Raw genomic sequence first — 21819 nt, forward strand, 5'->3', positions numbered from 1 at the left:
TTAAATACTTATAAACTTTTACTCTCTCAAAACTAAAATATTTAAGTATAACTTTCTCTAAATAAAGAAAACGAAAATTTGCTCATATTCAATTTTTTTTTAAAGAAAAACTTTCACTAATAGACATTTAATGACTACTTATTATAAGGTTCTAATCTACATATCATAATAAGTTATATGGTGATAAAATTATAAATATAAAGATATTTTCTATATCACTTTTAAATTTAACCTACATATTATTATTATGATGTTTATGATGGTTATATTTTTATCCGTCAATAATAAGTCATCAAGTAGAAAATATTCTAATTTCGTTTTAAGTTTTATTTTACTTTTAGTTTCCTTCTATTTTTTATCTCTTTTTTCTTCTTTCGATTTACCTATTTTCTTCTCTTCCTTCTCATTTTCCTCTTCATTCCCACAAGTTTCATTTTAAATGTTAAAAGCAAGTTTGTGCTGATTGAAGCTGTTTGGTGCGAACTTATTCCTTCCAGTGGTTCTGTTTGAATCACGATTGAGTTGGTTTGGTGAATCAAAATCAGAGAAGTTTTTCTGAAGGTAATCTCCATGTTCTTCATCGGTAATTTCGTTTTCGCTAATTATCTTTTGTTCTGCGTTTTGTTGATGAGAATGTGAATCACATTTTGATCTGTTATCAATTTGACATGTTTTTGTTGAAACTGCAGATTACATGTGTTTGGTCGAAACTGCAGATAACATGTGTTTGGTTGAAACTGCAGATTACATGTGTTTGGTTGAAACTGCAGATAACATGTTTGTTAAATTGATTCAGTGGAAAAAAAAATATGAAGTGCAACAGAGTTGATTTTGTGAGCAGCTGGCTGGTTCGGGTTCAAGTCGCACAATAGCTACGATCAATTCAATGGATTCAAACGGTGGGATTGTTTTGTGACAGATGGATGTGGTGTTGTATGGGGTGAAACAACTGCACTTTTATTATTGAATTGAAGTGTTTGAGTGCAAATTTTGATTAAATAGTTTTCTGTATTTGTACCTTGCTGAAAACTGATTTCAATTAATGAGTATACTTTGATTCAACTGCCATATTTGGTGCATTAATTTGATCTTATTCGAACCAAAAAGCAGAGGCATTTGATCTCAATCGCTTTCTCCAGCTTCGTTCTTATCTTCAATAGGCATTGGAGAAGGTGTCTTCAATAGGCATGGACCAACGCCTAGCCTCATCAATATATGAATAGCTTGTCACTTTGACTGCAACAAGAAAACCAGTAAACATGGACTGATCATGTCTGTAGTTTCTAGGATGCTATTAATAGTTTTGTTGTTCATGCTAAAACTTGACTGCATTTCTAAGTTTATTTCATCTTTTATCTCTGATTATTGCTTCATGCCATGCATTTGGTGATTACAGGTGGCTCCCTTTTTCTATTTGATCGGAAGGTTTTAAGGTACTTTAGAAAAGATGGACATAATTGGAGAAAGAAAAAAGATGAAAAGACTATGAAGGAAGCTCATGAAAAGTTGAAGCCAGCATGAAATTTTCCTTAGGCATGTTTCAAGTGGTGGACACTGTTGTTTTTTGTCACCACTTGTTTTACTTGAACAACAGGAACCACTTAAGAAACAAGATATATGGAAATTCAACGAACCTTCAAAGCAAACTGATTTTTCATTTGATACTGAAATTATATACAATTAATTAGAAAATGATTTTGTTTTGATGCAGGGATACGATGCATATAGTATTTGTCCACTACTTGGATATTAAGGTATTTTACTTGTTTTTCATTATTTCTTACTATTTTACACTAAACTATCAAATTGATGTTGCACTGATTCTACTCACCATGCAGGACTTGAAGGATATCATACAGGAAAGACTGATTTTTTTTTTTTTTTTGTTTATATTGTCTCTTTTTTCCCACTTTAATACATCAACACTGTAGTAGTTGATCTCTGGTGATCCTTTACTTCTATTTTATCAACAGGGAGGCATTACCAATTCGCAAAGTACTATGTACTCAATATTATTTTACTTGTTATGAGAGAGAGAGATTGTAATGAGTGCATTAGCCTATACATGAGGATAGGCTTATGAAGTGATCACTATAAGGCTTTGTGCACAATTTTGGTTTTTATATGCCCACCTGAATTATTTAATTTATTTGGATGTGGATTTCAATTCCCTCGCCAAAATACTTAAATGGACTCATCCATAAGTGGAATAGGCTTACCAAACTTAGCCTTTATATTTGTTTATATTTTTTACTTCTTTGTGAAGAAACTAAAAAAAATATAATAATATGAAGATAAACTTTTTGTAAATAGTAGTAAGAAAAACAAAGTGAAAAAATAGACTCTTTAGTTTTATATTAATAGTTTTTTTTAGTGGCACATAAAAATATTGGTTTTGTTTTTATTTTATTATTTTCTTTGTTTGGAATTTTTCATTTGAACTTTGGGTTGTCCTTCCTATGCGTAATAAAAAAAAATTAAGTATTGTCTCAACTTTAAAATCTACATAAACATAAAAACCATAACATAACAAAATGGAAGTGACTTCAGTAACACAGTTATAGATAGTTGAGAGCATCCAAATCCACACCATAATAAAAACTTAGAAAATAACTGACACATCAACGAAAACCTGTCGGCAAATGAAACAAGTACCGTCTTCAAAAGGATTATTTAATAAATTGGAACTTTTGCTTAGGTCTTCAAAAGATGCATTGTGAGTTCCAGTTGAAAAAGCTAAACAAAGAGTCCAAAATATGCAGGATTAGCATGTAGCTCACATCATGAAGACATCAAAGTACATCAAAGTGAAACACACTGTGAAACACAGTATCAATTAGTCTCTTAACAACACAAGAAAAAATAAAAAATAAAATAAAGGATATTCACTATTCAAGCTTCATTCCATTATTTAGAGTTTCAATATTTTGTAACAAGAGTTCATATAACAACACATTAGACTTATGTATTTGATAATGTGACTTAAAGGTTACAAGTTACAACTAAAACAAGCATAGCGTAACCAAATAAAATGACACTGCAAGAAAAATGTATCCCTTTCCACCCATTCATAAAGTAACTGTCAGGAAGTTAAAAAACTTATATAATTTACCCATATCTCAAGTTGAACAAACAAAAACATATTATGTTATACTACTTCTGAAAAACGAATAAACAAGAAGTGAAGAATCAAGGTTCAAAACGATACACTTTATCATGATTTTCATTCATCGGGTAAGCATGCTCTCCACTATAGCTGAGGAGAACCTCATGTCCATCAGGACTAAATGTAACATGAGTTAAGTGTAAGCTTGGATGTCCCCGTAAAAAAGATACAATTTGAGAGCAAAAACATTTGGCTTGAAGTGTTACATGTCCATAACACACCATATACCAAGGTGGAAATGGAAAAGCAAATTTGATAAAACCTAGAACATGTAGGGCATTAGGTATGAAGAATGAAAAATTAACATTACAAAATACTTTATTTCAGTTTAGGCATTTTGTAGAATAGAGATAGGAAATACTAATGATATTTGCTGAGTAATATCCAAAGAAAAAACTGCCATCACCACGTCACCAATGTCATTTCCTTCATGAGACACCAATATTTCCTTGAATACCACTTGTTCTTACAAGGTCGAGGTCCTACGAAGTAAGTTCTTTAGTCCAAGTCTTCCAATCTTCTTGGCTTTTAGGTATGATCTTCTGTCCGCTCTCCAGTCCTCCGAGTCGTATGAGGGTACCTGCAAAGACACTCTGACGATCAAGTCAGTCTGAGTATTATATGCAGGTGAGTAGAGGGTGAAAAATTACCTTTGGTGTGTTGGGTTCCCTATGATATTTATACTTTTTGGATGGGCCTCAACTGTTTATGGACTTTCATGTGAGTCTAAAAGAGGACCCAACTATCCCTTAATCATGGTTTATTATTAAGTACGGCTTAATCATAGTTAATGGTAGGTTTATGAGATGCGTTCGAATTAGGAGTCCTTTCGGCCATCTGGTAGTACACCACCATCTCCTAAGACATAAATATGCCCAACCCAACAATGGACATCGGTGTGTAAAAATACTGTTGTTTAGATTTATGATGAAGATACACAAAGGGTAAGTAGGTGACATTCAACACAGTATCAATCCCACTTAGCCCCTATAATGAAATAAAATTTCCAATTTTGTGGTAATATTGCATTTTCTACAAAAACTCATGAAACATGTAAGGTTGTCAAACATGTGTACACTTGAAAATGGTTAGCTATATGAGAGGAAAAAAGATCTTGATTGAATTTTAAACCAGTGCATGATCTCAAGCAGGTGAATAGCTCTATCATTCCTAACTTACATGCAAGATCATGAAATCATTACGTGGGAAGACCCTTGGTAAAACTAAAGCCCATATGAGATGTGACAAACAATGACAAGGCCATCCAATTTTTCTTGAATGAAGTGTCAGTCTATCTCTATGCTTGGTGTTATCATGCTCAACTGGGTTGCGAGCAATGCTAATAGCTGATTTATTATCACAATAGAGTCATAGGTTTTTCACATTTCACTTTAAGATCATTCAAAATAATTTTCAATCTTTACAACTCACAAACCATGTGTCATAACTCAAACCTTGCAACTACTTTTTGTTTTTTTCTCATTCTCCAAATCACCAAGTTTCCACCTAAGAATTCAACCTTCACACTAGACCTTGCAACTACATTTTGTTTTTTTTTTTACTTCTCTAAGTCACCAAGTTTCCACCCAAGAACATGTAATATCCCAAGGTGGACCTCCTATATGTAATTGACCCTACATAATCTGTAGCAGTGTACACCTCCATATTTATTTTTCATTCCTGTTGAACAACAATCCCCTTCTTGGACTTGTCTTCAAATATTGAAGGATTATGTTCATAACCTATAAACATCTCTCCTTTATAGATTATGCATGAACTAAGTGACTACATTCACAACATAAGTTATGCCAAGTCTAGTGTGGGCTAAGTAAATAAGCTTCCACACAAGTCTCTAATATTGACCCTTATTCACATGACATCTCCTTTGAGGTCAATGTGGATGACCCTCATTTGTGATAACCAAGTTGCTTTTCATATTGCCTCAAATCTAGTATTTCATGAGATGACCAAACATATCAAGATAAATTGTTACTTCACTCTAGAAAGATATATTACCACTTTGTTAATTCCACTGACCAATTGGTACATATCACCAAACCATTGAGGGGGGCTTTAGGATTGACCATATACGTAGCAAGTTCAATGCATATGATTTACATGTTCCACCTTCAAGGGGGTGTTAGACATATATACATATATTTCGAATATGAACTTGTGCCATCCTTATTTAATGCTTTGTATGATATACATATATATGTTCATCATTTGTGCTTACACACACTACAGTATTCTATCACATGAGTATATGTTATTCATGTCTAGAACAACAATATAAACACTTCAGGAATTGATAATCACATATAAGTCAAGTCACTGACTCACACGATCATAAAGGTGCATTGGACAAAAATAATTAACAGAAGGAGGACGAGACATTCTTTTTCGACATGAGCTAAGAGGTGGCAATATCCTTCTGTCATATAAGCATGCAAAGGCATCATCACTACAAGATATAGAAAGTCTAACATCAATTTTGAAATACAAGGATGAATTAATTAACGGTTGTATAACTATTTTAAAACAAAGTTAATAGTTTGTTTTGTAACAGAAAGGGGGTTTATAAGTCCTTCTAGGGTGCTTTGAATTAAATAATAACAATTTTAATTCTATCATACAAACATTTGTATTGTGAGAGCATATCTTTGTGTGTGTGAGTGAACACCAAAGTGAGAACGGTGTGAGTTATGTTATCCAGAGGGAAAGGAAGATTATTACTGTAAACTACCATAACAGTGGTATCAGCTTGCTAGGTGAGATAATGATCAATAAAGAATTAGAATCAAGGGTGGATTCTTTGGAGAAACTGGTGGCAGATTCCTAAGCAGCAACCCAGAAATCTTTACAAGGTTTACAACAAGCTGTCAATACAGCAAAGAGCAAGATTACTGTTGCTTTCAATGGAGGGCAAGGCTTTTTGTGTGGCAGTGTCACTACATTAAGACTTTTGATTTCCAACATTAATCTTAGACACAAATCTTGAAGGATGCGACCCAAAGATTTGATGATTGTGCCTTTGATGATCCCGTGGCTGAATTGGCTCGATTAAAACAAGGAAGTTCTTTAGTTGATTATTTGGAAAAATTTGATAATCTGTTGGCTAGAGTTATGGTTTCGGACAAAATGGCTTTGAGTTTTTTCTTGTTAGGTTTAACGGTAAGATTGGAGAAATCAGTCTGTTTACATAGACCAACTACACTTCAAGAAGTTGTGCAGTTAGCCTATCTTTAAGAAGATGTATTGCAGGAATTGACAAAGGAAATTCATGGGGTTTCAATGGAAAGTTTAGAGGAGCAACACAAGAATTTTAAAACAGGGAATTAGTCCCAATTTTACCATAAATTTGCACTTATTACTACATTACAATCTCATGTTGCACCAAGTTCCTTTAAGCCATTCTTAGGATTGGGCAACAAGACTATTAATGTAGGTTCTATTTCCAAAAAAAGAGGTTAGTGAACGTATCTCTAAAGGGTTGTGCAGATTCTGTGGTGAAAAATGGGATAAGAACCATATAAATAAATGTAAGGTTTGGGGCAAATTAAATGTTATTTTTTGTTTCCTAAGATCAATTGGAGGAAAATGATGCTTCAAACAAAAATGAGGAGATGGATTTAATTACACACAGTCTGAAATTGTTGCATGAGTCGCCAGTATATGTTTCTTTACATGTATTTCAAGGAGTGGCTGGTGGGAGTACTCTACAACTAACTTGTATGATTAAAAAGCTGAGGGTTCCATTTTTAATGGACACAGGTAGTACTGTTTCTTTGAAACCTTATAGGTATCCTCATAACCAGAAAAATGAAATTGAAAGACAAATAAAACAATTGTTATCAACTGGATTTATTAGGGAGAGTTCTAGTTGTTATGCTTCTCTCTTGGTTTTGGTTAAAAAGAAAGATGGTTCTTGGTGTTGTTGCACTGATTTCAGAAAGCTAAATGCTATGACTATTAAAATAAATTTCCTATACCCTTGATTGAGGATCTTTTGGATGAATTGTATGAGGCTATTTATTTTTCAAAATTAGACCTAAGAAGTGGATATAATAAGGTTAGAATGCATCCATCAGATGTTTATAAAATAGCTTTTAGGACTCATAGTGGGTTGTATGAGTGGGTAGTTTTGCCTTTTGGTCTTAGCAATGCCCCTGCTACATTTCAAAATCTAATGAATGATATTTTTTTGTTACCTTATTTAAGGAAATTCATATTGATTTTCTTTGATGATATATTAATCTATACTAAGACTTGGACAAACCATATTAGATGCATTGACATAACCTTGACCTTATTACGCAATCATCTTTTATTTTTGAATAAAAAGAATCGTAGCTTTAGAAAGACACATGTAATTGGGACATCAAATTTCTATGCAAGGAGTCCAACCTGATCCAAACAAATATTGGTTGTTTAAGAATGACCACAACCTACCAATTTAAAGGAGTTGCGTGGATTTTTGGGACTGTTTGGCTATTATAGACGTTTTATTCAGGGGTATGGTAAGATTGCAACACCTTTACTACAAAAATATATTCCTTATGTGTGGGGTGTTGAAGCTGATATAACTTTCCACAGGTTAAAAAAGGCATTAACCACTGCTCCAATTTTAATATTACCAAAATTTTCACAATCTTTTACTATTGAAATTGATGCTTCAAGAATAGGGATTGGAGCGGTGCTTATGCAATCTAATCACCCTAATGCATACATAAGTAAGACAATGGGACCTAAATATAAGTTATTATCTGCATATGAGAAAGAAATTTTTGCTATTCAATTTGCAGTAAAAAAGTGACAACATTATTTTTTAGATCAATATGTGGTAATCAAAACATATCAAAAGGCTTTGAAGCATTTCCTGGAACAACCCCCTACAACATTGTCATAGAATTGGGGTTTGGACAAGCTCATGGGTTTGGATTTTCGTATTGAATACAAAAAAAGGTAAAGACAATGTAGTAGCTGATGTGTTGTCACAAAATCCTACCCAAGATAAGTTAGCTTCAATGTTTGTAATAACTTCTGAATTAACTCAGAGAGTTAAGGATTCTTGGCTAGTAGATCATAAATTACAAAAATTTATTGATAGAATTCGCTTGACCCAAAATCCCCATAAACATTATACTTTTGAGAATGATTTATTGAGGAGAAAAGGTAAGTTAGTGGTGGGAGACAATGCAGAATTGCGTCAACATATTCTCCAACACTTTCATGATTCAGCAATTGGAGGCCATTTGGAAGGGTATGCAGAAGGAGGTAAAAAAGTGGGTCCAGAATTGTCATATATATGTAAAAAATGTAAGCCTTTGCTTCAATTTCCTGTAGGTATGTTACAACCATTATCTATTCCTGAAAAACCTTGGAAATCTATATCCATGGACTTTATTGTTGGCCTCTCTAAATCTTGTTATATGACTGTGATTTTTTTTGTTATGGACCGTTTAACTAAGTATGCTCATTCCTTGTCGCTTGCACATCCTTTTGGAGCGACTAAGGTGACATCCCTTTTCATGGACAATATTATCAAGCTTCATGGCTGGCCACAAAACATTATATCTGATAGGGACTCCATCTTCATAAGCAATAGCCTATACTATGAATGAAGATACAAGATGAAATTAATCAGCTATTACAAGCAAATCTGGTTAAGGCACAACAATGTATGAAGTTTTATGCTGATTTAAAACAGACTGACAAGCAGTACAAGGTTGGAGATTGGGTTTATTTAAAGATTCAACCATACAGGCAAACAACTTTATCCAATACCCATTTCCACAAGTTAGCTGCCCGATATTATGGTCTCTACAAGGTTTTAGAAATGATTGACAATGTGGCTTATAAACTGGAATTACCTACTGACTCTAAGATTCATAATATTTTCCATGTTTCCTTACTCAAACCATCACATGGAAGTAAACCAGTATCTACAACTTTACCTTTTGCTGACAGTGGTGGTCATTTTGTTCCACAACCATTGGTTATTCTAGCTCGTACAAATGAAGAAATAAATCTATAACTGAAGTGTTGGTGCAATGGGCGAAGACAAATCCAGAAGATGCAGTTTGGAGAAACTTCTATGAAATGCAACAAAAATTTCCAGACTTTAAATGGGTGCAGGGGTCGGGCCTTGTGGTCAATTCCTTGTTCATGGAGGGGACATTTGTTATATAACTCTTTTAAAACAGAGTTAGAAGTTAGTTTTGTAAAAGAAACGGGGTTTATATGTTCTTCTAGGGTGCTTTGAATGAAATAATAATAGTTTTACTTCTATCCTACCAACATTTGTGTTGTGAGAGCAAACCTTTGTGTGTGTGAATGAACACCAAAGTGAGAACAGTGTGAGTTGTGTGATCCTGAGGAAAAATAAAGATTATTACTGAAAATACCATAACATTAGCATAATTAGTCACCAGAAATATTTACCTCCCACCAACAAGGAGCAAATGTAGTTGAACTAATATCACAAGACTTTAAAGAAAGGACTTGTTTAGGAGGATCAACAAGTGATCTTTTATATCCACTTCGTAAGTCAAGCTGACATTAAACATGAAAATCAGTTAATTAAAAAAAAATGATTCCAACTTTAGAAAACAATGATCATAGTTAATCAGCTTCCTGACTAACTTACAGTACAGAACTACAAAAGCTACACTCTAGAAAGATTGTTAACACATACTAACTATTACTAGAGCCATTTAATTTTCAAATGTTTAAGAAATGACAATAATGATAGCATCATGAGATCAAAGATGCAACCAAGATCTCAATCATAGAATTAACAATTCCCTTGACATGCCTTAGTCATATAGGTTTCCCATGTGCACTTATAGTTAACAATCTACATGAAAAATCAAATTAAAAGTTTGATCCCTCCTTTCCATCCATGAACAACTTCCCATTAGTGTAAAATGCATAATAAATAAATATAAAAAAAAACATTTTCTTATTAAAAAAGATGGATAACGTTGAAAATTTAATCACTACAAGAAAACAAGCTATTAGCTTCTAAATATTTGTGTGGGTCAGCAATGGACGCTAATATCGTCGGCTAAAATGGCACAAAACCCACGCAAAATAGCATTCAACGCAAAACGGACGCACTTATGGATTTAATTTTTTTTTTAAATCCAGTTTGCGTCGGCCGCGGCCCACGCATATGCGTCGGCTTGCGTTAGCCGCGGTCCACGCATGTTTCACGTGCCCCACATTAATAATAATAATGAGTATAATACAAAAATCATATTATGACAAAAGAATTTGTTTGGTGTAGTGCTTAAAGCAAACCAATTGGTAATTTGGTAAAATCAAATATTATAGAAATGGAGAATAATCAGTTTTCCCAAATCACATATATGCATGGAAGAGCTGTAAATTTTAAATTTATTTTTCAACTCAGATGTTCATATCAGACAAGGATCAATTGTATCAAAACAATTAAGTATGAATACAACTGAGTTAAACCACTTACAAGAATATTTCAACACTCTTGTTGTGAAGACAAAGAGGTACCTTCCCGAAAATCATGTTGTCTCAGTGTTATCTTCACTAACACTCCATACTACATTAGGGTTGTCATCTTCAACCTGCAAAAAGGAATAAGGAAGACATGAAAATCAACCGGATGCAGATTAAATTAAACATTCCTAGGTTTTGTTTTATTTCCTTTAAGGTCATTGATGTAATGTTATTCAAACAATGCTAAACTAGTGGAATACAATTTTCTTCCACGTGTGTATCCGTATTTTTTTATTATATATATTATTATATATGTATTTATATTTATTTAAATAAAATATAGATATATATATATATTTATATTTTTTAAATATCAAACTATATATATTTATATATTAAAGAAAAAAACATTAAATTATTTTTTAAAGAGAAGACTAAATAAAAATAAAGATTGATATTCAGGATATTTTTTTTTGTGTATTATTAAAAAAAAAATTATTGTTAATGAATATCTTCATTAATTAAATTACAACAATAATCAAATGATATAAAACATATCATTCATAATTCTTTTATCTTTCAAAATTTATAATTTTTATTTATTATTTTCTTATTTGAATATTCTTATAAGATTAAAAAAATAGATTGCTAAGTATTATGATTTATTTTGATTTTCATAAGAAAAAAAAAATTGAATTACAAAGTGAAATAAATAAAAGTAACAAAAAGGCATAAACTAAATAATAATAAGAGATAAAAACTATAAATTTTAAGAGGAAGATATAGAAAAAAAAAATTGTTACACTTGTTTTACCATATTGCATGACATTTGTAAGCTTAAAAATAAACTTATTATTTGTAAATTTATCATATTGCATGACATTTGTAAATTGCATGACATTTATAAATTGCATGACATTTGTAAATTTAACTATTATGTTGACTATGTTTATCACAATATATCAATACACTTAGATAATTGATGTGTCTTCGCATTTGTATTCATATTTATTTAATTAAATTTTAAAATTAAATATAAATATATATATAAATGATAAAAAAAAAATGTAGATATATAGGTGCAAGAATGTGGGTTTGAAAAAAAAATTATATAGTTAAGTTATACTACTTCTCAAAAACGAATAAACAAGAAGTGAAGAATCAAGGTTCAAAGCGATACACATGATTTACATTCATCGGTAAGCATGCTCTCCACTATAGCTGAGCAGAACCTCATGTCCATTAGGACTGGATGTAACATGAATTAAGTGTAAGCTTGAATGTCGCTGTAAAAAAATACAATTTGAGAGCAAGTTGACTTGAAGTGTATAACTACTTACACCTCCATAACACACCATATACCAGGGGGAAATTGGAAAGCAAAATTGATAAAACCTAGAACAGGTAGGTATGAAGAATGAAAAATTAACATTACAAACTACTTTATTTCAGTTTAGGCATAAGAAATACTAATGATATTTGCAACCTGAGCAATATCCAAAGAAAAAACTGCCACCATCATAGTCATTGCTGTCATTTCCTTCCTGAGACATTAATATTTCCCTGATAACCACCTGTTCTTACAAGGTCGGGGTCCCACGAAGTAACTTCTTTAGTTCAAGTCTTCCAATCTTTTCGGCCTTTAGGTATGATGATCTTCTGTCCACTCCCCAGTCCTCCGAGCCGAATGGGTACCTGCGAAAACAACCGACGATCAAGTCAGTCTGAATACTATATGCAGGTGAGTAGAGGGTGAAAAATTACCTTTGGTGTTGGGGTTACTTATGATATTTATACTTTTTGGATGAGCCTCAACTGTTTATGGACTTTCATGTGAGTCTAAAAGAGGGCCCAACTATCTCTTAATCATGGTTTATTATTAAGTATGACTTAATCACGGTTAATTGTAGGTTTATGAGATGCGTTTGGATTAGGAGAGTTTATTCGGTCTTCTCGCCTATTCGGTTGTGTACTGTTGTTTAGATTTATGATGAAGATACACAAAGGGTAAGTAGGTGACATTCAACCCACTTACCCCTCTAATGAAATAAAATTCCCAATTTTGTGGTAATATTGCATTTCCTACAAAACTCATGAAACATGTAAGGTTGTCAAACATGTGTACACTTGAAAAGGGTTAGCTATATGAGAGGAAAAAAGATCTTGATTGAATTTTAAAACAGTGCATGATCCCAAGCAGGTGAATAACTATCTATCATTCCCAACTTACATGCAATGCAAGATCATGAAATCATTATGTGGGAAGACCCTTGGTAAAACTAAAGCCCATATGAGATGTGACAAACAATGACAACAGTTTTTCTTGAATAAAGTGTCAGTTTATCTCTATGCTTGGTGTTATCATGCTCAACTGGGTTGCGAGCAATGCTAATAGGTGATTTATTATCACAACAGTGTCATAGGTTTTTCACATTTCACTTTAAGATCATTCAAAATAATTTTCAACCTTTACAACTCACAAACCATGTGTCATAACTCAAACCTTGCAACTACTTTTTTGTTTTTTCTTCTTCTCCAAATCACCAAGTTTCCACCTAAGAATTCAACCTTTACACTAGACCTTGCAACTACATTTTGTTTTTTTGACTTCTCTAAGTCACCAAGTTTCCACCCAAGAACATGTAATATCCCAAGGAGGACCTCCTATATGTAATTGACCCTACATAATCTGCAACAGTGTTCACCTCCGTATTTATTTTTCATTTCTCTTGAACAAAAATCCCCTTCTTGTACCTGTCTTCAAATATTGAAGGATTATGTTCATAACCTATATACATCTCTCCTTTATAGATCATGCATGAACTAAGTGACTACACTCACAACATAAGTTATGCCAAGTTTAGTGTGGCTAAGTAAATAAGCTTCCACACAAGTCTCTAATATTGACCTTATTCACATGACATCTCCTTTGAGGTCAGTGTGGGTGACCCTCATTTGTGATAACCAAGTTGCTTTTCATATTACCTGAAATCTATATTTCATGAGATGACCAAACATATCAAGATAAATTGTTACTTCTCTCTATAAAGATATATTACCACTTTGTTAATTCCACTGACCAATTGGCACATATCACCAAACCATTGAGGGGCTCTAGGATTGACCATATACGTAGCAAGTTCAATGCATATGATTTATATGTTCCATCTTCAAGGGGGTGTTAGACATATTATACATATATTTCGGATATGGACTTGGGCCATCCTTATTTAATGCTTTGTATTATGATATACACATATATGTTCATCATTTGTGCTTACACACACTAGAGGATTCTATCACATGAGTATATGTCATTCCTGTCTAGAACAACAATATACGAAATAGGCTGAAGTGTTGATGCAATGGACTGAGACAAATCCACAAGATGCAGTTTGGAGAAACTTCTATAAAATGCAACAGAAATTTCCAGACTTTAAATGGGTGTAGGGGTCGGGCCTTGTGGCCAATTCCTTGTTCATGGAGTTGACATTTGTTATATAACTCTTTTAAAACAGTTAGTAGTTAGTTTTGTAACAAAAAGGGGGTTTATAAGTTCTTCTAGGGTGCTTTGAATTAAATAATAACAATTTTACTTTTATCCTACCAACATTTATTTTGTGAGAGCATACCTTTGTGTGTGTGAATGAACACCAAAGTGAGAACAGTATGAGTTGTGTGATCTAGAGGGGAATATTATTACTGAAACTACCATAACATTAGCATAATTAGTCACCCGAAATATTTACCTCCCACCAACAAGGAGCAAATGTAGTTGAACTAATATCACAAGACTTCAAAGAAAGGACTTGTTTAGGAGGATCAACAAGTGATCTTTTATATCCACTTTGTAAGTTAAGCTGACATTAAACATGAAAATCAGTTAATTAAAAAAAAAATGATTCCAACTTTAGAAAACAGTGATCATAGCTAATCAGCTACCTGACTAACTTAGAGTACAGAACTACAAAAGCTACACTCTAGAAAGATTGTTAACACATACTGACTATTACTAAAGCCATTTAATTTCCAAATGTTTAAGAAACGACAATAATGATAACATCATGAGATCAAAGATGCAACCAAGATCTCAATCATAGAATTAACAATTCCCTTGACATGCCTTAGTCATATTAGGTTTTCCATGTTGACATGCCTTAGTCATATTAGGTTTTCCATGTGCACTTATAGTTAGCAATCTACATGAAAAATCAAATTAAAAGTTTGATCCCTCCTCTCCATCCAAGAGCAACTTCCCATTAGTGTAAAATGCATAATAAATAAATATAAAAAAACATTTTCTTATTAAAAAAATGATAATCTGGAAAATTTAATCACGTGATTACATCCAACATTATTGCAGATAAGAATACCCTGCTCGAAGCTACCTAGTGAAAATACTGTAATGGATGTTTTCATTTTAATGAAAAAGAATCAACTCATTGATGAGACAAACATAAATCTACATGTTGCTTTAGATGCTCTAATAGCAGATGAATTATTCTCAGTAACTCAATTGGTAATTTGGTAAAATCAAATATTACAGGAATGGAGGATAATCAGTTTTCCCATATCACATATATGCATGGAAGAACTGTAAATTTTAAATTTATATTTCAACTCATATTCATATCAGACAAGGATCAATTGCATCAAAACAATTAAGTATGAATACAACTGAGTTAAACCACTTACAAGAATATTTTGACACTCTTGTTGTGAAGACAAGAGGTATCTTTCCGAAAATCATGTTGTCTCAGTGTCATCTTCACTAACACTCCATACTACATTAGGGTTGTCATCTTCAACCTGCAAAAAGGAATAAGGAAGACATGAAAACCTGCAAAAAGGAATAAGGAAGACATGAAAACCAACCGCAGCAGATTAAATTAAACATTCCTACATAGGTTTTGTTATTGATGGTAATGTTATTCAAACAATGCTAAACTAGTGGAAAACAATGCTATTGTACGTGTGTATTTTTATTATTATTATTATTATTATTATTATTATTATATATTATTATATATGTATTTATATTTATTTAAATAAAATATATATATATATATATTTTGTATCTTTTAAATATCAAACTATATATATATATATATTAAAGAAAAAAACATTAAATTATTTTTTAAAGAGAAGACTAAATAAAAATAAAGATTGATATTCAAGATTTTTTTTTTTTTTTTGCGTATTATTCAAAAGAAATAAAATTATTGTTAATAAATATCTTCATTAATTAAATTACAACAATAATCAAATGATATAAAACATATCATTCATAATTCTTTTATCTTTAAAAATTTACAACTTTTATTTATTATTTTCTTATTTGAATATTCTTATAAGATTAAAAAAATAGATGGCTAAGTATTATGATTTATTTGATTTTCATAAGAAAAATATAAAATTGAATTACAATATGAAATAAATAAAAAGTAACAAAAAGGCATAAACTAAATAATAAGGAGAGATAAAAACTATAAATTTTAAGAGGAAGATATGAAAAAAAAAATTCTTTCACTTGTTTTCACGTCTAATAAAACGTTCCACGACAAAAACTACTCCACATTTAAAATTTAAAGTTGATTGAAAAAAACACAGTTTTTTCATATTCAAAATTCATTATTTATATTCCTTATTTTAAATTTTATATTAGTAACTACAAATTAAAATTAGTGATTTACTAGTATTAAAAATGACTTAATTGTTTTAATTTAATTATGTTTATTAGGTTATAAATTTAAATTTGTTTAATATACTTTTTACTTATAATTAAATAAAAGAGATAAAAACTACATTGCATGATATTTTTAAAGAACATTTGTAAACTTAAAAAAAATTATTATTTATAAATTTATCATATTGCATGACATTTGTAAATTACTTAAAAAAATTATTATTTGTAAATTTATCATATTGCATGACATTTATAAATTAAATTACGTGATATTCGTAAATTTAACTATTATGTAGACTATATTTATCACAATATATCAATAGATGCAATAAAAAATTGGAGAGTGCGAGAGCGGAAAGCGGGTGCAATTTTTTTTATATATATCAAAATTATATCTCTAGTTAAGTTATTTTTCCTGTCTTATATGAGGGAGAGATGGTGGCTCTTTTATGGGAAGGGAAGGGATAGTATAGTGTTTAAGATGTCAATTAGATAAAAACAAAAAAAAAAGCTCTGCAAATTTCAGGTAAACAATTAATTGCTAATAATTTTCTCTATCGCATGCTAAAAAAAAAATAAGTGGCTTACCGAGTATCATTTGCTCTGATATCCTTTCGAATTCCTAAAAAAAAGCCAAGGTAAGCCTACCCAGATAAGGAACCAAACTATCCAACAGCCAAGTGAACAAACAGAAAAAATAGGTTGTATAGGTTATTTGTTTTCGAGGTAATGTGGGGACATAAAATTAAACAAACAGCTATAAAAACATAAAAGAATGTTCGTTTATAGGTATGGATAATGCCAGCAATTTTAAGAAATTCATGACTACTGCTTAAGTGTAATCAATATGTACCATCATATAATAAAAGTTTTACATTAAGGGAAAATGCTAACAAATACATCCAAGCCAAATTTGTGATTATGCTACAGTTGTTGTAGGACAAAAAAAAAACTTAGATGTTGCGTCCAAGATTACAATAACAAACCGTTTTTAAAATATTAAATATATTGTACCACACTTGGTAAAAAAACATATAAAATATACATTTCTGTATATTCCTTCAATTATTTAATATTTTTACATGCCTAATATAAAGCCCTATAATCACCTAAACCCATAAGCAATATTATAATAAATAATAAACTAATTTCAACTTTAATATTTTATAAAATAAATTATTTTAATATTATAATTAGATTTATAAAAAAGATAAATTTAATAGGTTAAATTATAAATTAATTTTATTATGTTCTAATTTTTTACATTGATATGTGAAAAATAAATAATATGTAATTATAGTTGACTATTTAAAAATTTTAATATAATTTTTATACTATTTTAATTTGTTAAAATAATTATTTTATAATTAATTATCTTTTATCTTTTATTTTTACTTATTTTTATTAAATTTTGCATAAAAAAAATCATAATTTAATAAATTTCTCAGTTAATTTATTTTTAAATTTTGTCAATTAATCCATACAACAACAAACTTTTCATTAATATCTACTATCTAGTCTCTCCACTAATCTAAATAATCTAATTTTATATTTTCATCCTCATTTCAATTCAAACAAAACGTAACTGATTTCTATTCGCTATAAAATAATTATTTTGCATAGAAGTTGATTTTATTTTATAAAATATTAAAGTATATTTTTTAAAAATCATATTTTTTTATTATAAACTATTGTAAAGAATTTAAATGTGAAGTTTAAGTTTTATAATAGATATAAACTAATAAGATGGTAACAAATAAAAAGAAAGACTCACAAGCTTTATGTTTTGTGATTTTAAACAATATATTTTGTGATTTTAGATCGAATGTGATATCACATATCTTATTTAGATTAATTTATAATTTAATGAAAAATCTAAATCAACTAGTACATATAAAAAAATGATTTTAGATTTATATCAACAAAATAATAATTGATTTAATTAAAAAAAACAATACAATTTTATTTATATAAGAAAATAATATATTATTCACTATACTTCATTTATAGATATGATAATAGTTTTTGATAAATATTGGTAGTAAATCTCAAGAGATAAACATTAGTATTAATATAATGGACTGCTTTAACTTTAATAAACAAATAAAAAAATAATATATATATATATATATATAAATAATGTTTACATACATAAACAAATATAATTATATATGGGCTTACAGAATAAATTACATAAATATATTTCAAGTAATGCAATTTAAAAAACTTTAAATTGTGAAGTAGAGAAAGTGATTGTTGTCTGAAAATTGTAAATGTATGATCATTTTACAAAGTAATCAAACAAAACAAGGTAACAATAATAAAATAATTTATATAAATTATGATAACTATTTAATAATAATAATTAAAAATATCCATTATTGTCAGAGATAGACACTAAAAATATCAAAAATACTACATGATTTATAAAAAGACTATATTGAAATTGAATTCTTGCTTAATTCCAATCATATGACACAATAGTTTTTACAAATTATTATATTTTTTTAAAGACTTTTCACTTTTTATAAGGTGGTATAATGAACTTTCATTAATTTTCACCATGTTATATTTGCATTTATATTTAAATAATCAGTAAAAGTTGGATATCTCATTCATAAATATTGTCACTCAATATATTTTTATTATTAATAAAAAAAGGTATTATTCTTTTAATAAATAACATTTAATAACTACTAATTTATTAAATCTTATTCTCCTCAATAAAAAAAATATTAAATAAAAAGTTCAACTCATAAAATATAAAATTTATAAACATATTCTTATAAATGTTAAAATGCATTTAAACTATTTACAACACAACCTCTTAAATAAAAAAATTAAATAAGTAAAGCAAGTTGTTTTAAGTAGTTTGCTAAGCAAAATTTATCAAATTTTCTCGTAGATTATTTTTACTTGAAATAAGTATTCTGATGAGTAAAATTTTAATAGGTTTTTTATTAGTGAAAATAAATTTGCTAAGTGCATATCAACATTTCATATGATATTTTATTGAGTAGAAAATATTTTCATCAATTATACAGAAATCAAAAATTTGTCCCATTATTTTTAAAAACACTTATAGTTCTTTTATGAAAAAAATTATAGTTTGAGACATATATAACAACACAATTCTTGATATGACAGTTTTAAAAAATATATAAAAATTATAATTAAATTATTTGAAAAATAATTAAAATAATATAATTAAAAATGGTAGGTAGATATAGAAAAAAAAATAGATTTTCAATATATCATGATTCAATTCTTTATTTAGTTCATACTAATTTTTTCTCACTTTTATTTTACAACCTCTTTTAATAATAAAGTATTATATTTTTTAATGAAAAATATATAAAAACAAAATTTTAAAATAAAACAATAATATATTTAATTGTTAAATTAACGTAAAAGTGTGAATCGATCATTGTTCTTCATTATATGAAACTCAAAACTCTGTAACCTAAAAATAAAATATAACTGAAATATATAAAATTACATTAATACCAATCCAAATCATAATTTTTTATAAAGTAAAATTTTAAGATACAATTATTCATATATCTTATTATTGAGTTAAAAGCTATGCATGCTATACTTATAACTCACACAAATAACATGGATAATAAACTAAGTTCTACTCTATGATTTAAATTTTCTACTTTTTATAGTACATCAATTCACATAAAAAACAAAAGTAAAATCACTACAATATTAAATATTATCCATACATCAATTATTAAATACGTATAAACTTTAACTCTCTCAAGACTAAAATACTTAAGTATAACTTTCTCTCTAAATAAAGAAAAAGAAAATTTGCTCAAGGTACTTTGATGAGGATTAGTTAAGTAATGGGGGTTGGAGATTTCTCTTTATTACGAAATGGACTTTAAGCCTAACTCAATCCCATAAAACCGGCTCATAGAGTTGAGGTTTGCACCAACTTATATACAATGAAAAGCTCTAATCTCTAGTCGATGTGGGATCTCCAACACACCCCCTCACGCCGAGAGTGATAGATAGAAGCTCGTGCGTGAGACTATATATTATGGGTGGTCCGATAGCGGCCCAATAGCGGGTGGCACGATAGGCCCAACACAAACACTCGCTATGATAGATTCGAAATGGCTCTATACCATATTACGAAGTGGACTTTAAGCCTAACTCAACCCCATAAAACTGGCTTAATGAGGTGAGGATTGCACCCACTTATATACAATGAAAGACTCTAATCTCTAGTTGATGTGGGATCTCCAACACACCCCCTCACGCCGAGACTACCAACTCGTGCGTGAGACTATATATTATGGGTGGTCCGATAGCGGCCCAATAGCGGGTGGCACGATAGGCCCAACACAAACACTCGCTAGGATAGATTCGAAATGGCTCTATACCATATTACGAAGTGGACTTTAAGCCTAACTCAACCCCATAAAACTGGCTCAATGAGGTGAGGATTGCACCCACTTATATACAATGAAAGACTCTAATCTCTAGTCGATGTGGGATCTCCAACACTCTTATTTATTTAAATCAAGGTCAATTTCATTCAACTATGACATGCGATCTCTATTTCTAAACTACCCAAAAGGTGAAATTAAATACTTGTTTGTTTATTTATAAAGTTGAATCTCTTTATTTTTTAAATGTTATATTTTGTTGTGTAATTTTAAAATATTGCACACAAGTTGTATCGAATAAGGTAATTTTTTCACCAATAATAACAAAGATTGTACTACCATCTTTATCCCGTGTGTCTTGTGTAAGTTCTTGGCGACAACTTGTTAGTCTTCTAAAATGACAAAGGGCTCTGCGAGTTTCCTCATTCCATGGGCTTGTTTGATGGATCGGGAAGTATGTCCTGATAAAAAAGTATATTCTATATCCGGTCAAAGGAAGACTTTTGCTCAGGCTTTGGGAAATACATGTGACATTCCTTTGTCCCGGCTACCTACTCCTTGTATTAAGGGTGACATGATTGTTGTCCGGATTGATGAGGCATATTACTTGGCTGGTCTTGAGGATTGCAAAACCCATCTCCATGGTCGGATTATTCTATCTAAGGGGGATAAACCTCTTACACACCTGGATTTAACTAAAAAGTTGCAGCCGGTGTGTAAAGCTCTTGGACCATGGAAAGCAATTCCTCTTGGAAAGGGTTTCTATGAGTTTGAGTTCGCTTCTATAGAAGACATGCGATGGGCCCTCGGGATGGGTTCCCTGAAGTTATCTCCTGGTTTATTGAGATTGTTTGCCTGGACAAAAGACTTTGTCCCACCTACATGAAGAGTACCAAAGCTCAGACATGGGTTAGAATCTACCATTTGCCTTTGGAGTATTGGAAACTAAGGACAATATATTCCATTGTTAGAGGCCTTGGTAGTCCTTTGTCTTTGGATGAGCATACTATGACAAAGAATAGGGGTATGTTTGCTAGAGTGTTGGTGGATATTGATCTACTGTCCCCTCTTTTCGATCAACTCTTGGT

General features: G+C 30.3%; 2 protein-coding genes and 1 long non-coding RNA gene across 6 annotated transcripts; all 3 read left to right on the plus strand.

The window, feature by feature from the left end:
• Positions 1 to 351: 351 nt before the first annotated feature.
• Positions 352 to 2125, plus strand: LOC137822835 (uncharacterized). 4 transcript variants are annotated; one of them, XR_016515323.1, is made up of 4 exons: positions 352 to 561; positions 690 to 1272; positions 1397 to 1754; positions 1839 to 2125. It is a non-coding gene; the product is annotated as an uncharacterized LOC137822835 (long non-coding RNA). The 4 variants fall into 4 exon arrangements; XR_011083003.2 differs by having other exon boundaries at positions 353 to 561; positions 690 to 1533; positions 1712 to 1754; XR_011083002.2 differs by having other exon boundaries at positions 690 to 1754.
• Positions 2126 to 8362: 6237 nt separating this feature from the next.
• LOC137822184 (uncharacterized) lies at positions 8363 to 9203 on the plus strand. The gene is made up of 3 exons (XM_068627085.1): positions 8363 to 8429; positions 8513 to 8682; positions 8793 to 9203. The coding sequence occupies exons 1-3, from the start codon at positions 8363 to 8365 to the stop codon at positions 9201 to 9203; spliced, it is 648 nt and encodes a 215-aa protein (XP_068483186.1).
• An 11925-nt stretch (positions 9204 to 21128) lies between these two features.
• LOC137822185 (uncharacterized) lies at positions 21129 to 21617 on the plus strand. The gene has a single exon (XM_068627086.1). The coding sequence runs from the start codon at positions 21129 to 21131 to the stop codon at positions 21615 to 21617; it is 489 nt and encodes a 162-aa protein (XP_068483187.1).
• The last annotated feature ends 202 nt before the right edge of the window (positions 21618 to 21819 follow it).

The sequence above is a fragment of the Phaseolus vulgaris genome, chromosome 9, assembly GCF_051622355.1.
Source record: "Phaseolus vulgaris cultivar YP4 chromosome 9, ASM5162235v1, whole genome shotgun sequence".
Classification (NCBI taxonomy): Eukaryota; Viridiplantae; Streptophyta; class Magnoliopsida; order Fabales; family Fabaceae; genus Phaseolus; species Phaseolus vulgaris.